The sequence below is a fragment of the Peromyscus californicus genome, unplaced genomic scaffold, assembly GCF_007827085.1.
Source record: "Peromyscus californicus insignis strain IS unplaced genomic scaffold, ASM782708v3 Scaffold_5__1_contigs__length_169319896, whole genome shotgun sequence".
Taxonomy (NCBI): domain Eukaryota; kingdom Metazoa; phylum Chordata; class Mammalia; order Rodentia; family Cricetidae; genus Peromyscus; species Peromyscus californicus.
Window position 1 is genome coordinate 99,194,542 of NW_026294573.1, and position 15,661 is coordinate 99,210,202.

Genomic DNA, 15,661 nt, shown 5'->3' on the forward strand with positions numbered 1-15,661 from the left:
AAAGATTTGTTTGATCAAATAAAATTTACCTGCGGTTAGGAGACTGCCAGCAACTAGTTGACAGGAAGTGGTAGGGAGGAGCCAGGTGGAGAAGGGTTTATAAGGAGGGGTGAGGAGAAGCATGAGGGTCTTTTGGAGGATGCCAACAAGGAGAGGAGGTGAGCTACTTGCTAGTCAGCCTCCCTGAAGAGCAGAATTCCACCTTAACCTTTGGATCTTGAGTTCTTTAGAGGGAGAGAGGTTTAGTTAAGTTCCCTTCATAGCTTTGCAAGAGTTGGAGCCGGAGGGAGCAGATTTCCCTCTGGCTCTGGCCCTTGTGGCCTCAATGTCTTAACTGCTGCTGATAGTTGCGTGGCCTCAATGTCTAACCACTATGGAGTTGCAGTTGCTGATTCAGATAGCTGTGGCTTTAAAGGCATCAACAATTTAAAAAAGGACAACAATTTGGCGTACCAACTTGGGGCTCGAATATTCAGCTAGAGCCTGAGAGAAAGCTGAACAACAACAACAAAAAGGGATGGGGCTCCTTTAAGAGTTTTGGCTGGACAGTTTCTGCGGGTCACAGAGCCCTTGAGCAGCTAGTACATTAAGTAGAAACAAAAACTAAGTAGAAATGTCTGCCAAAGTGCAAGCATTGGCACTCTAGAGCTATAGGAAGGCTGAATGCAGTTCCTGGTAAGACAAGCCTCTGACTGGCCTCAAGTTTCACTCTTGGCCTTCATGACCGAGAAGCGGACAGAGCCAGCTGAGAGCTGTAAGCAGAGAATCCAGGTGTACCTTAGCAGGCTAAAGTTTGCCCCTGTGGTCAGAAAAGACTAGAGATACACAGTAAAAGAGATCCAGATGGAAAAAACCTCTAACCAGGTTATAGTGTGTTTAACAATGTACATAGACTTAAGAAAAAGGGTATAGTCACAGAAAGAATTGAATACTTTAAAAATAATGTCTTTAAAGAGAGAGTGAAAGTAATATAAAAGAAAAAAGCCACATAAGATGGGAAATACACAGATCCTATATGTTGTGTTGATTTTGAAATTTTTTGATTGTTGAAAAGCAAAGGACAGCTGCAAAGAGACCTGGAATTGAAAGAGGGACTGTTGAAATAAATCAGCCTATATACTTTAAGAATGCCTTAACTTAAAAAGTCAAAAAATATATTTGTCAAATGGAAATCAAAAATGCTTTGGAGTTTTGTTCCCACAGGAGATGAGAGGCTGTGGATTCCTTCAGGGTTAATATGGATCAGATTTGATCAGGCAAGACATCTTGAAACTTGACAGATGATATCTATCAGCAAAGGTTACGGCTGGTCTTTCCAGGACTTGGTCATTAATCTCAAAATTTTCTCTCTGGGACCCTAAAGATACTTCATCTGCAGACAGCATGAAGAAGGATGGAGAAAACTACACCCACATTCCTAAGAGTTGGGGGTGTGTGGATGGCTTTTGGTTATTTGGTGGGTTATGGATGTTTGTTGTTATTTAGGGGAATTCAGAATATTGATGCAAATTTAAAGTTATTTTTGTTACACTGTATATGTTTCTACTTTTGTTTAAAAGATTTTTGTATATTGCTAAAAATTTAAGGTTATTTTTGTTACAACATATTGTATATATGTTTCTATTTTTGTTTAAAGTATTGTACCTGTGCAGTTTATTTAAAAATATAAGGTAAAATTCTAGTTTTTGAAAGCTGTTATTATAAACTGTATAGCATAATCAGGAAACAGATTAGTGGTTAGTCATTTATAACAATCAAATTTGTAGATATGTTAGGTAATTTCTAGGTTAAATAGGTATATTTTAGATAGATGGTCTTCAAATAACTTCAAAGATCTATAGAATATGGCATTTAAAATGTTTTGCTAACTTAAGATTTTTCATGACAATGAGACACATCTGCCCCTAGCAGCACCAATTTACTTCAGAGAAGATGATGGACATTGTAGAAACTCCTTATGGGGTTTGCTTTTACTGTGGCAAGGTTAGGCCCTAGGCAAAGAAACTGTTCTTGCCTTTGACTGCTGACAATGTGCTAGCAGACTGGACTTGCTACACACACAGGAAAAAAACGGTTGAACTTTGCCAAAACAAGGCAGAACAGTCCTTCGCAATTCCTACTTCACAGAACAGTCTGTCAGATATTCTGCAAGACACACAGGAAAGTGACAAACTTTGCCAAAAACAAGACAGGACAGTCCAAAATTCCTGCTTCATAGAAAAGTCTGCCAGATACTCTAGGCCTGTATGCTGAAGATGGATTCTCCAATGTTGTAGAGGAATTTTGGGTGACTGTTCAGGCAGCCAGATGTCTGTTAGGCAATATTAACATCCTTCTGGGTCTTTGGAGTTGAAGAATAGGTAGTTATAGTTGCAGTTTTCCTTAGTTATGATAGAAAGTAAATTAGGTATAAAATTTTGGATTCATGAAGATAGGATAGATAATGCATTACTTTCTTTGAATATGCTAACTGCAAATGGACAGAATATTGTGAATGTAATCCTTACTTGATAATTGTTATTGTATATAGTCTTACTGTGTTAAAGTTAAAAACCTTTATTTTTATTTAGACAAAAGGGGGAAATGTAGTAGAATATTTTAAGGTGTATTGCTTTTGTTTATATTGAATTTGTTTAACTCTGTGAAGCTATGTTACTGTGCCTGTGTAAAACACCTGATGGTTTAATAAAGAACTGGCCAGTAGCAAGGCAGGAGAAAGGATGGGCGGAGCTGGCAGGCAGAGAGTATATATAGAAGGAGAAAACTGGGAGAAGGAAGGAGCCAGAGAAGGAGGAGGACATCAGGGGCCAGCCACCCAGCTACACAACCAGCAATGGAGTAAGAAATAAGAAATACAGAAATAAGAGAACAGGAAAAGCCCAGAGGCAAAAGGTAGACAGGATAAGTTACTTTAAGGAAAGCTGGCAAGAAACTAAGCCAAGCTAAGGCCAGGGATTCATAAGTAAGAATAAGCCTCTGTGTGTGAATTACTTGGGAGCTGCCCCCCCCAAAAAAAAGAGTAAACCAACAACAAGACATGGCTGCTAAAAAAGAGACAGAAATTGTGCTTAGTCCCAGCTGTTTTTTTCCAGAGCTGACAGAAGAACAGGTATCCTTACTAGTCCTGCCTAAGAGCGGGATGTCAGGTCATTTTTTTGCCATCATTCTGACAGTTACCCTCTTCCTTCTCAGTCTGGAAGACTTGATTGGGATATATGCTATTGTTTATCCCTTAGACAGGGTGGCAGGAGTCTTAGCTTCTTATATTGCACTGAGGGGCAAACTGCAACATGTTTCTGGTGTGGATGCTATATGTTAGGGATGTTAAGGCTCTTCTAAGAGTTTGGCCCATGGAAACAGAAGTTGTAATGGAAGTAGTTAGAGCAATGACAGTAATAAAATACAAGGCTGGGTGTGGTGTTTACATTGAACCTCAGCATTTGGGAGGCGAAGGCCGGTGAATCTCTGTGGTTCAAGGCCAGTTTGGTCTGGATCAGGAATTCCAGGCCAGCCTAGGAAATAGCGAGACATTGTCTCAATCAAGTAAATGAAATAAAATGTGAGTCCTGTAAGAATATGGACCTTATCTCTGTAGTGGTCTTTCCCAGCACTGAAACCTAGCAGGTATAGTTGTTCACTTGTAGTTACTGAATAGATGAGAAAATGATTGATGCCTACCAGTAGCCGGCATCTAACAGAACACTATTTATTCCTTTAAATAGATTATTTCAGTTCTCCCAATGGTACATGGAAGTATTTTCTTCTGTATTTCTCCAAATCCAGCTCATCATTGATTATAAGGAACAATTTTATCTTCACATGCAGAAATTAGTGTGTGTGTTACAGAAAGGAAAATTCATTCACAATCTCTTGTGCCTTGTTTGTCAACTGATTGGGCTTTTACATGTTTCCACACAGTGACTAACTCCACACATTGAGAGTATTGCCAGTATTAAGGAAGTTTTACTCAGCCCTTTATCCTGCAAGGTGCTCAAACCCAATGGACGGACATAAGTTTTATGTCAACACTTTCCTGTTTGACCAGCCTGAGAATTCACTTCGTTCTCAATTGAAATATGTCACTGCTAGTTAAATGGGTTTTATTCAAAGTCAGCAAGATAGAATCTAAAATATCAATAGTGTTTTTTCTATAGAGGCTAGAAATGGTTAAGAGTGGTGGCTGGATTGCAAGGGATTCTCTTTAGTTTATTTTCCAAAAGTTTTTGTCATTCACGCACACTTTATACATGCATATGTGTACACGTATGCACATGTCAAACATACCCTTGCCTCCACTGTGGAATATGATCACATGTCACCTAGAGTCTCCTCATTTGAGAGTGTGGGAATAGAATTCATCCTTCTGGTGTAAATGCTGCCTTGAATCTGGAAGGTCCAGTCTGCCCCTGGTGGGACGAGGTTCTCTGCTGACCTCCAGTGGCTAGAGTCTGTATGGCATTAAGAATGGACGCTCACGTTTGTTGGTCAGTGCAGAACCATCCAACCTCCCATTAGCATTTCTTGGAAAGTTCTTTGTCCATGAATTAGACAGTATGCTACCATATACCTGAGTTACTCTTATCTGTCTTCCAATGCTACTTGAATCTTGCTTACTTGAAATTAAGAAGCTTTTATTAGAGCTGTACATAAATCTTGCATAAAGAATGCAAAACCATCAATGACTCATGTGAATAGGACAGAATTTTGTTGGTCAGGGTAAAATTAGTTGGAAAGTAAGCAACTATAAAGAAAACAGTCACGTACATTCACCCTCCGCTGTTATTGGTTCTTAGCACTATAGAGGAGTGACTAGCTGTAGTTTCAGTTTTGCTGGCTTTCTGCATTACCTGGGGAGCCCAAGTTCTAGGTAAGCTGCAAGATTCAAGGTCATTTTGAATTTTTCTGTTTAGGGTTTTATTTTGATGGTGTGTCTTGGGGGAGAATGTTTGTTTTAGGGAACCATGGTTTAAGAAGAGGAAGAGGTATGGAAACAGCAGTAGTCCTTCTCCTGGATTTTGAACAGTGATAATTTCCTGTTGAAACCATCTGCCTCCTTGGACTGATTCTGTGGATAATAATAGTGGGCCATGGATAAGGCAAGGGCATGACACAGTTTCCCCATTTGGAACCCTATTGGGTGTTTGTGAGGGAGGGAGGAAGGGTCCATCAAGGAAAAGTTAGTGACCACTGAAGCAAAGTACATGCTAATTTTCCAATCAGGAAGTTGTTAACCTCTTGAAATTTCTAATTCCTCTGACACCCATTTTAACATTTGATCTATCCAGTTAATTTTTAAAAACCATTTATTATACCCCTTAAGTCATTCTTTGTTACATTGTCAAAATGTCATGCTGTAATTATCTTAAAATCACTTTTGGCCAAAGCATATAAAAAGTCACCTTTATGCTTGAAATTACTGATCAATGTAATTTTAAAGGTTTTGCTTCTTAATAATTAAAAGTTACCTCATTGTGCAGCATACCTGCTGGCATGTTGTTCGAGAATGAATTCATTGACCAGTCTTCTGATAGTCTCCAGATACTAGTTTTTCTCTTCATAACTGTATTTTTAAGGCAGCCCAACAGTTATAATGACTGAGTCTAGAAAAAGTCTCTTGCTGCCTGTGCCAGTACTGCAGTACTTCTTACAATGGTCTGTTACTGCTAGGTGAAGGTTTTGAGAGTCCAGCTCCATAGCTCTCTGGCCAGTTGCCACAAACAGGCTAGCTAGCATTCAAATTCTGTTACTATGACTTCAGACCCTCAGGAATCTCTCTCTCTTCCTATAGTCTGCTGTGTACAGATTATTATTTTTTTTTTTAGTATATTAGGTTTTCATTCCATTCATTGTTTTATCAGTTTTAGAAAGTTAAAAGGAGAAATCAAGAGAGACCATGCATGCACATGAAGTTTGGTTGTAGTAGGATATAGGGAGAATCTAGGAGGAGCTAGGGGAGGGGGATGAAAATGATTAAAATACATTGTATGAAATTCTCAAAGAATTAATTAAAACACTATTTTTTAAAAAGTTGAAAACGTATTGTCTCTAGTAGTGTCTTTTACTGACCATTTTCAAACTGATCCTTAGATTGCAAATGAAAAAATAAATGCTTTCTATTAGATTAGTCATTTCATTTTATGCGTTCACATGTCCTTTTTGCCAAATCCTTTGTGGGGAAATAAAGAAAAGAAATGTTGACACCTTGCTGGAAGCTTAGACGCTCACCTAATTTAACCTTATTAACACTATATATGCTTAAGTTGTACATAATAGGATATGTGCAGGGCTTGATACTTTGAGTTTAAATTTCGAGGTTTTGGGTTGTTTTTTTTTTACCAATATGGTAGACAAAATTTCATTTGATAGTTTAATCAATAACTTCCTGATTACAACTGAGCATGCTTTTTTTTTATTATTGATCATCTCTGTTTTGTAAATTGAACAATATCTTTAGTTCACTTTTGAAAAAAAGGTATTTATTTATTTATTTTTGGTTTGTTGAGGCAAGGTTTCTCTGTGTAGCCTTGGCTGTCCTGGAACACTCAGTAGACCAGACTAGCATCAAACTCACAGATATCAGCCTGTCTTTGCCTCCCAAGTGCTGGGACTAAAGGCATGTGCCACCACCACCCAGCTAATTCATTATTTTTGATGGTCCTTTTAAAAGTGCATTCTTTCATAAGTATTATCATTTGTTTCTTGTGTATGTTACAAGTACCTTTCTTTTAGTTTGTCATTAAAAACTCATGGCCTTGCCAGGTATAATGGGGCATACAAGCAGGCAGATCATAAATTCAAGGCTAATCTGGGCTACATAGCAAATTTGAAGGCAGTTTGAGATCCTTTTGTAGGCAGAGTTTTTTGTTGGGACTGCCAGTCAGCTCTGTCCCACCAGCCCACTCCCAAATAACCACACAGAGACTTCTTATTAATTATAAATGCTCAGACAATAGCTTACGCTTGTTACTAACTAACTCTTACAACTTCAGTTAACTCATATTTGTATCTATGTTCTACCATGTGGCTCAGCACCTTATCTCAGTATGGCATGTTCATCTGCTTCCTCTGCATCTCCTTGCTACTTGAAAGACTCCCATGACTCCCTGCCCATCCTCCTCCCAGCATCCTCTCTCCCTGAAAATCCTGCCTAGCTGTTGTCCCTCAGCTCTTTATTAACAATGAGAGCAACACATCTTTGCAGTGTACAAAAAGGATTATTCTACAGCATTTTTTCCCTTTTTATCTAATTAAAAAGGAAGGTTTTAGCTTTAACATGGCAAAATTATATACAACAAAAGTAATTATCAAGTAAGAATTGCAGTTACACTATCCAGTCCATTTGTATTTGGCAAATTTGGAGACAGTATTCTATTATCTTTGTGAATCTAAACAATTTATACTTAATTTACTTTTTATCATAACTCAGGAAAACTTTAAGTCTAATTATTAGTCTTTAACTCTATCAGAGACCCCAGAAAGGTGTAATGTTACCTAATGACAGGGACATCTGGCTGCGTGAACAGTCACCCAGAGTTCTGCAACGTTAGGGCATCCAACTTTGGCCTACAGGCCTAGTATATCTCAAAGACATTTTTGAGAAGCAGGGAATTTTGAAGGACTGTCCTATGTCGTCTTGGAAAAACTTGGCATTGCTTTCTTTTGCTTCCTGCTGGTCTAATTTTGACAGCATACTGCCAGCAATTGAGGCAAGGGCAGTTTTTTTTTTTGTTGTTGTTGTTGTTTGTTTGTTTTTCCCAAATGGCTACCTTTTGCCATAAAGAAAGCAAACTCCATACGGAGATTCTTCAATGCCCACCATCTTCTTTTGAAGTAAAGTGGTGCTTTCAGGAGCAGATGTATATGACTGTCATAAAAAGCCTTAGGTTATTAAACATGTTAATGCCATATTCTGTAGGTCTTTGAAGTGTTTGAAGATTATCTATCTATCTAAATATATCTGTTTAACTTTGAAAACATACCTAATATGACTACAAGTTTGATTATTATAGATGGCTATTAGCCTGTATTTCTTAATTATACATTACATTTCTAAATGAACTGCATAAACAACACCCCAATAAAGAGTAGAAAATACATATAGTATAGCAAAAATAACTTTAAATTTATATCAATAAACAAAAATCCATACCAATGTAAAATATTTTGAGATTAATAGTTGTGTTTTGGATTAAGGTAGATTCAATAATCTACCCTTTTATCTCATCATTTCTCCTTTAGAAAGAGATCTTTGAATTTAACTCCTTTGTTTAGCTTTTTTTCCTGACTATGACCAATAACAACTTATAACTAACTCCTTTAAGTGATGACAAACATCCACAATCAATCTTTTGGGAATGTGGGTGTTGTTTTCTCTAAACTATGTCTTACTGTTTGAAGGTTCTGGCATCTTTGGGGGAACCTTGAGAAAATTTAGGGTAATGGTTAATTATAGGCTGGAGTAGCCTATGAGGCTGGACCATCTCAGCCAGCAGTCTTGAAGCTGTTCTGGATACAGAATTTGAGGAAGCTGTAACCAAGGCATTCTGAGATGCTGGATCACCTGAGACATTTGTTTTCATTAGTGTTTGGTCCCCTTGCTCTGAAAATATATAAACTTTTAAAGGTAACATACATATCTGCATTAATAAAGTATAGACTATGTGTTGTAGACAAGTTAGGCAAGGATAATTTTTTTGTTTTATGTTTGAGCAGGTAAAATATACATCACATGTTTTGTAGTTTTTCTAGGTTTATTTCTTTATATCTATAGCCAGGATTTTCAGGGGGTCTTTTTCAATCAAACCTAATCCATATCAACTTGGAATGAATCTACAGTCTCTCATTTTCTGTAGAAGTAAAAACATACCCAGCAGCACTCCCAAATAACAACACAGAGACTTATTATTAATTATAAATGCTCTGTCGATAGCTTAGACATGTTACTAACTAGCTCTTACAACTTAAATTAATCCATATTTTTATCTATGTTCTACCACGAGGCTAGGTACCTTATCTCAGTATGGCATGTCCATCTCCTGCTTCCTCTGCCTTTAAGAGGTTTTATTTATTCTTAAGAATTAATAAATAGCAATATTTTTCTTGTATATAACTTGTTTTGAAGTATATACACCCGAATAGTTAAAGGTCACCTACAAATGTATAGCTTCTCTTGTAATTTTTATGGTAAAAGCACGTAGCACACACACCCTATTTGCAGATTTTAGCATGTCATCATTAACTATTGTTACCTTGATGTACAAGAATCTTTGGATTTATTCCTTGTAAGTGTGGTTATGTATTCTCTGACAAGCATTTGTAGTTTCTCCCTGACCTCTTAGTTACCCTGGTCTCCAGCAGTCGTCATTACACTCCTAAAAGCAGCCTCTTTTTTTTTTTTTTTTTAAGATTCCACATATGGTTGAGATCATGCTGTTTTGTGCTTGGTTCATGCCACTTAAACCTTCTAGGTTTATTCATGTTGTAACCAATGACAAGATGTCATTATTTTTATAGTTGCATAGCACTCTGTTTCTCTCTCTCTCTCTCTCTCTCTCTCTCTCTCTCTCTCTCTCTCTCTCTCTCTCTCTGTCTTCATTCATCAGTGACTGGCATAGGCATTTAGGTGGTTCAGTCTTGAATGTTGTGACCAGTGCTTTTGCAAGATAGGAGTGTGATCTCTTGACAACATTCTGACTGTACCTTTGAATATATAACCAGCAGCAGAACTGGCAGGTTCTTCATGTCATGTTCTCTCTTGAGTTTTCTGAGGAACTTTACACTGTTGTCCATAATGATTCTTCCAGCTCTTACATTCTCACCAAAAGTAATGCACAAGTTCCCCCTTTCCACCTCCTCACCAACACTTACTGTCTTTTGTCTTTTTATTAAGAGTCAGTCTAATTGGAGTGGGTGATGTTTGTGTCCTTTCCTGTGTGTGTTGCTGGGGCCATGCTAGACTAGACAGGTTCTCTGCCACTATGCTGTTTCTCAGCCTCTCCTTGTGGGTTTGAGTTACATTTCTCTGATGGTAGTGATGTTGACTTTTTTTCCCATGTACCTTCAAATAACTTTTACCCATTTTTAAATTGAGTTTTTTGTACTTTTGCAGTATACTTGTTTGAATTCTGTGTAAAGCTTTGAGTGTTGACTGTTCATTGTTACTTTACAGATATTTTCCAGTCAATAGATTGTCTCTGTATTCTAAAGACTATTTCCTTTGCTATATAGAAGCTTTTTAGTTTGAGATAATCCCATTTGTCTAGCTTTGCTCTTCTTGCGTATACTTCTAAAGTCTTATCCAAAAAAATGCTTGCCCAGGCAAATAGAATGACGTATTTATCAGTTTTATATTTTACTCCCTTAGGCTGAAACTTTTGATTCTTAGTGACCTTACTGATATCAAATACTTTATCTACCAAAAATCTGTTAAATTTCAAAGCAACAATACTGGTATTAATGTTTTAAACATTTTATATTCATGTTAAATATTTGCATGGTTTCAACGTCAGAATTGTAAAACCAAAGTGTAAGAATGAAATCTAGCTAGGCAGTGGTGGCGCACGCCTTTAATCCCAGCACTCAGGAGCCAGAGCCAGGCCGATCTCTGTGAGTTTGAGGCCAGCCTGGTCTACAGAGCACATTCCAGGACAGGCACCAAAACAACACAGAGAAACCCTGTCGGGGGTGGGGGGGGGGGGGAGAATGAAATCTAAATTTCTTCCAAAGGGTCTCTCAGTTTCTCTCACTGGTGATCTCTTTTCTTTTTTCCTCCTTTGGAGGTAGAATAGGGACAAATGTTTAAGCTGGAACATACATATGTATGTGTTTGTACATATATATATATATATATATATATATATATATATATATGCATTTATATTTCTCCCCCACATTTCTTAGGCTTTCACATCTGGCTGTTTTTTCACTTTATAGTGTATGCTGAGTATTTCACTTTAGAAATATACAGAGGTTTCATTCCTTTATGTAATAGCCTGGTACTTCGTATTATGAGTGCCCATCCTTAATTAAACCAGTCTCTGGGAGATACTTGGGAAAATTATAACTTTAAAAAAGATATTTTCAATTCTCTAGACAACAACATTGCTTCGTCGGTCAGAGGAACTGTTTGATACAGTTTGAAAAGCATTTTAATTAAAAACTCCATTGTATTTATATATCATGTTCATTTGTCACATGTTATGTGTAGTGTGCTGGAAAAGAATGTGTTTTTGACAAGAAGGTCATTTTCTTGTGACTAAGCCACACTTTGTGCTCTTTATGTTATTAAAGGTGCCTCTGCATCTTTAGAGCTTGTACTTGTTGTGGACCACTCTCACTCCAGTGTAATTGCATCCGTTCCTTGCTCATAGGGCCCAGAAACACACCCTCTCATTGTGTTTGCCGTCCAAGAAGAGCTTGTAGCTCATGGACTTTCTGGTTCTGCTTTGAAGTGATCAGCTCCTAAACCAGGCAGTTATTGGCTTTGTTAAATACGTATACCTTGTGTTAATAATTCAGATTTAAAGAGCTTTGGTAATGAATTGTGATTTCCTCCTTATAAATCCTCCATGGATTTTACCCGAGTATTATGTGATCTAAATTACATATTGGCTTTTATCCATCGTCTCTTTTGAGAACTCATGCTCCAACTTTAATCTCTCATATTTCTTTAGTATTCTCTAAATGCTTGTCCTAGAGAGAAAACAATGCAGCCTTAACTTAGCAAATATTGTAAGTACTGCTGCCTCTTCCTGAGCACTCCAAAGGCCTTGGGATGCATAATGTAATTTACTTCCTGCTTATTGCCCTCCTCCTAGCTTATATGCTGTGAAGGCATAATTATTGTTGCTGTCTTTTTATTCAGATGTCCATCTGTCATACTTACTATGCTACGTTTTTGCATTGTCTAGTTTGATTCATATAACAACCTTATTGTAATAGAAATTATCCTTATTGTAGCATGAAAAGTGAGGGCATCACAGCTTATGCACTTTTAAGGTTCACACAAACAGTAAGTAAACAGTAGCGTCAGAATTTAAGCCCAGGCAGTGAGTCCAGAGCCTGGTTCTGATAACCAGTATAAAGTCATGACTGAGTATTTTCTTTTCTCTTTCACTAGGAAAGATATCACTAAATAATTGTAATGTTTCTGACTTTTGGACTAATCTGCTCACCCTGACTGAGTGATAGCTAACTTCTTTTCATGCATTCTTTTAGCTGATATAGCCCAGAGGTACAGGATAAGCAAATACCCAACCCTCAAATTATTTCGCAATGGAATGATGATGAAGAGAGAATACAGGGGCCAACGATCAGTGAAAGCGCTCGCAGACTACATCAGGCAACAGAAAAGTAACCCAGTTCACGAGATTCAAAGTATAGATGAAGTCACCACTCTTGATGTAAGTTAACTTATGGTGGATGAAATGTGCATTGCCTGTGTAATTAACACAAACAAGCCACAATATGAATGCAGACTCTGCATGTTCTCTTACAGTTTACTGCAGTGTATTTGACAATATGTATACTGGAAAGAATTTGGGATTAATTCTCAAGGGAAATGCTAATGATTGCTGAACTTCCAGATGAATGTATAACATATAGTAAAGCTGCACTAATTGAGTTAATGTAGTACAAAGAGAAGCCTGAACTATAAACAGAAGTAAATCAAGCATGCACACCAAAGTTTGCCTATTTGCTGTGGTTGACACCTGCAGAGTATCTGCTTTAGTTTCTATTCAATTCTATTATGATTTAGTGCCTTTTAAAATAGCCCCTCTTGATAAACTTAGCAAACTTGTTTCTTTGTAAGTTAAGTAATTAAACACACACACACACACACACACACACGCGCGCACACACACACACACACACGCACGCACGCACGCACGAAACACCAAAAGCAAAAACTATAGTGTTTAGTCTTTATTCCACTTGCTATCAGGTGACATGTTAATAAATTAGCCAGTTACCATTTCGCGGTTGTTGTCAGAGGAACATGAGTCCTGAGCCAGAGATGAAGGATGTTATTGCTTACATCATAGCAGGCCTTGTGAGCCTATGAGCCTTTCTTGTTACTTCTGTCTCCTAGCCCCTGTGTCCTGTGAGAACATGCAAAGGACCATGATGAATGGTTATACAGGCAGTGGGTTGTGGTACAGGAAGGGATGGCTAGGCTTGGGGAGCTTGCCATTTCAGAGCAAACAGCAAATTCTCCTTTTTTGTCTTGAACAAAACAATCTGCCATACCTTAATATTTTGGCTGCAAGCACAGCCCTGAGAACTGACCTTTTTAGAGAGTGGACAGGGTCTTATGCAGTAAGCATAGGCAGTACCATGTGGAGACATGTGAGGGACCCATGGAGGAGTCTGAATTAATACAGTTTTAATGAATTGATAGTTACATTTTATTGTAGCAATACTGTTTTCAACCCAGCATAATTGTTGATAGTTTTGGACTAGGCATTAAATGCTATCACTGGATTCATAGTTATTCTTCAGTTGCAGATAACTGAACCACAACCAGAGCTGAGTTCCAGAATAAAGAGTAAATGAAGTAGCATGCTCTTAGAACTATATATGTCGCAAAATAATTAGATACTTTATTTTACAGCGCAGTAAGAGAAATATCATTGGATACTTTGAGCAGAAGGATTCAGACAATTACAGAGTTTTTGAAAGAGTAGCAAGTATTTTGCATGATGACTGTGCCTTCCTTTCTGCTTTTGGGTAAGTATATTAACCAGCAGCCTGCTAGGGGGTGAGCTTGGCTATCCCATTCAGTTCTTGTTGTATTTGGTCATGTTCTAAAGATGTCCTCTCCAAAGATGACCTCAATCCTTTTAAAAACACCAATCAGTTATACATATGGCCTATCCTCTAAGGGCCTCAAAGTGTTTGTCATATTATGTTTCAGAATGTAGGTAAAAACATAGGAGTGGCCTAGTTAACAGTAAGCTCTTTCATGCCCTGATTTCAATTCACTGACCCTTATGCCAGATAAACTGCTAACCCATGACTGCGCAACTGGATGAGAATGTTCTCTTCTAGTTAAGAAGCGTAGGTTTTGTCATCTTCTTTTATCCCCATATCTTTACCACCTTCCTTTATTTCTTTCTTGTCTGAAAATAGCACCAACCCCACACACCCTTCCCTCTGCTGGGGATCAGAACCAGGGCTTCTACATGCTAAGCATGTGCTCTACCTGATCTGGAGCCCTAGCCCTACTGTTCGCCCTTCTAAGACTGACCTCTTCATTCTTGGAAACTGTCCTTGTAGCTCTCCCTGGGACTTGGATCCATCAGTTCTCCCTGCTTTCTCATGGTTTACCCTGACCCCTTACAGAAACTGATTTCTTCTCTTTTCGAAATCCCACTCCTCTCTTTGCCGACTCGCCACTTCCATCTCTTGAGCTGTAATGCCATCTCTTTCTTTTCTTTCTGCTTTTTTAGAGGCTAGTTTATGCTTGGTTACCTTGACTTTCTCAAAGTCTTCCAAATAAAAACTCTTAGCTCTTTGGAAGCTGGCTTACACTTCCATCCTTCTAACAAAGCTTGTCTCCGAAAAGTCACAATATGACTCCTTGATTGGCTAACCCAGCAGATTTTCTTCAGTTTAATCTCAAATTCCCTGAAGGCTGAGACATCACCTCCCCTCTTTTTTCTCTTGTCAACACTTGACATTGAGTCCCTCTGGTTTGCCCCTTACAGTTCCTTTTTTTCCTTTTGTTCTTTTTTATCTCTGAATGTAATGATTCGAAGTTCTGTCCTTGACCCTCTCTTCTCTGAGGTTATCTCAGCCACCTTTGGCTTTTGTACAGTGTCTTATTTGGGGCTCTTAACAGTTATATTAGTCTGGTGCAGTAGCTGCTCTTATACCTCCTCCATTTGATGACTTATGCTCCAGGTCCTTGCTTTCATATTTTTGTGAGGTTTTTTTTTGATGTTTCACTGTGAACATTATCAGTGTTTCTGAAGATCACTGTACAGCATGGGCAGGAAACACCTCCAGCCTGGGCTTTTGCTTCACTGCTGTCTGGTCCCATAGCCCACCCCAGATACTCTGAGCTAGTCTCTGCCTCAGAGCCTTTGAACCTGCTGCTCTTCTGTCTGGAAGTAGTTTTAGATTTTTAGAGTTTCCAGAGTGGCTGCACTAATGTGCATCCCCACTAACAGCGAATGAAGGTTCCTCTTTTTCCACAACTATACCAGCATTTATTGTCAATTGTGTTGTTGATCTTAGCCATTCTGAGTGGGATGAGATGAAATCTCAGAGTTGTTTAAATTTACATTGCCCTAATTGCTAAGGATGGTGAACACTTTTTGAGGTATTTCTTAGCTATTTTTATTCCTTCAATTGAGAACTCTCTATAGAAACCTACTCCACATTTTAAATTGGGTCTTTTGTTTCCTTGACTTTGTGTTTTTTGAAGTTTTTGTATATGCCGGTTATTAATTTTCTTTGAAATGCATATTGGCAAAGATTCTCATTCTGTAGGTTTCTTTTTCACTCAGTTGTTTCTTAGCTATACAGAAGCCTTTTCACTTTACAAGGTTCCAGTTATCAGTTGTTAGTCTTAAATTCTTGACTAATGGAGTTCTGTTCAGAAAGCCCTTTCCTTGGGCTGGAGAGATGGTTCAGCAGTTAAGAGCACTGGCTGCTC

The 15,661-nt window shown here is 38.1% G+C and overlaps 1 protein-coding gene across 1 annotated transcript in view; it reads left to right on the top strand.

Annotated features, from left to right (window-relative positions):
- The window catches only part of Erp44 (endoplasmic reticulum protein 44), an 89,838-nt gene that overhangs the window by 47,153 nt on the left and 27,024 nt on the right, over positions 1–15,661 (top strand). The window contains exons 5-6 of the mRNA XM_052714964.1: positions 12,217–12,401; positions 13,613–13,728. Coding sequence (XP_052570924.1) covers positions 12,217–12,401; positions 13,613–13,728 — 301 coding nt within the window. The remainder of the gene's footprint in view (positions 1–12,216; positions 12,402–13,612; positions 13,729–15,661) is intronic.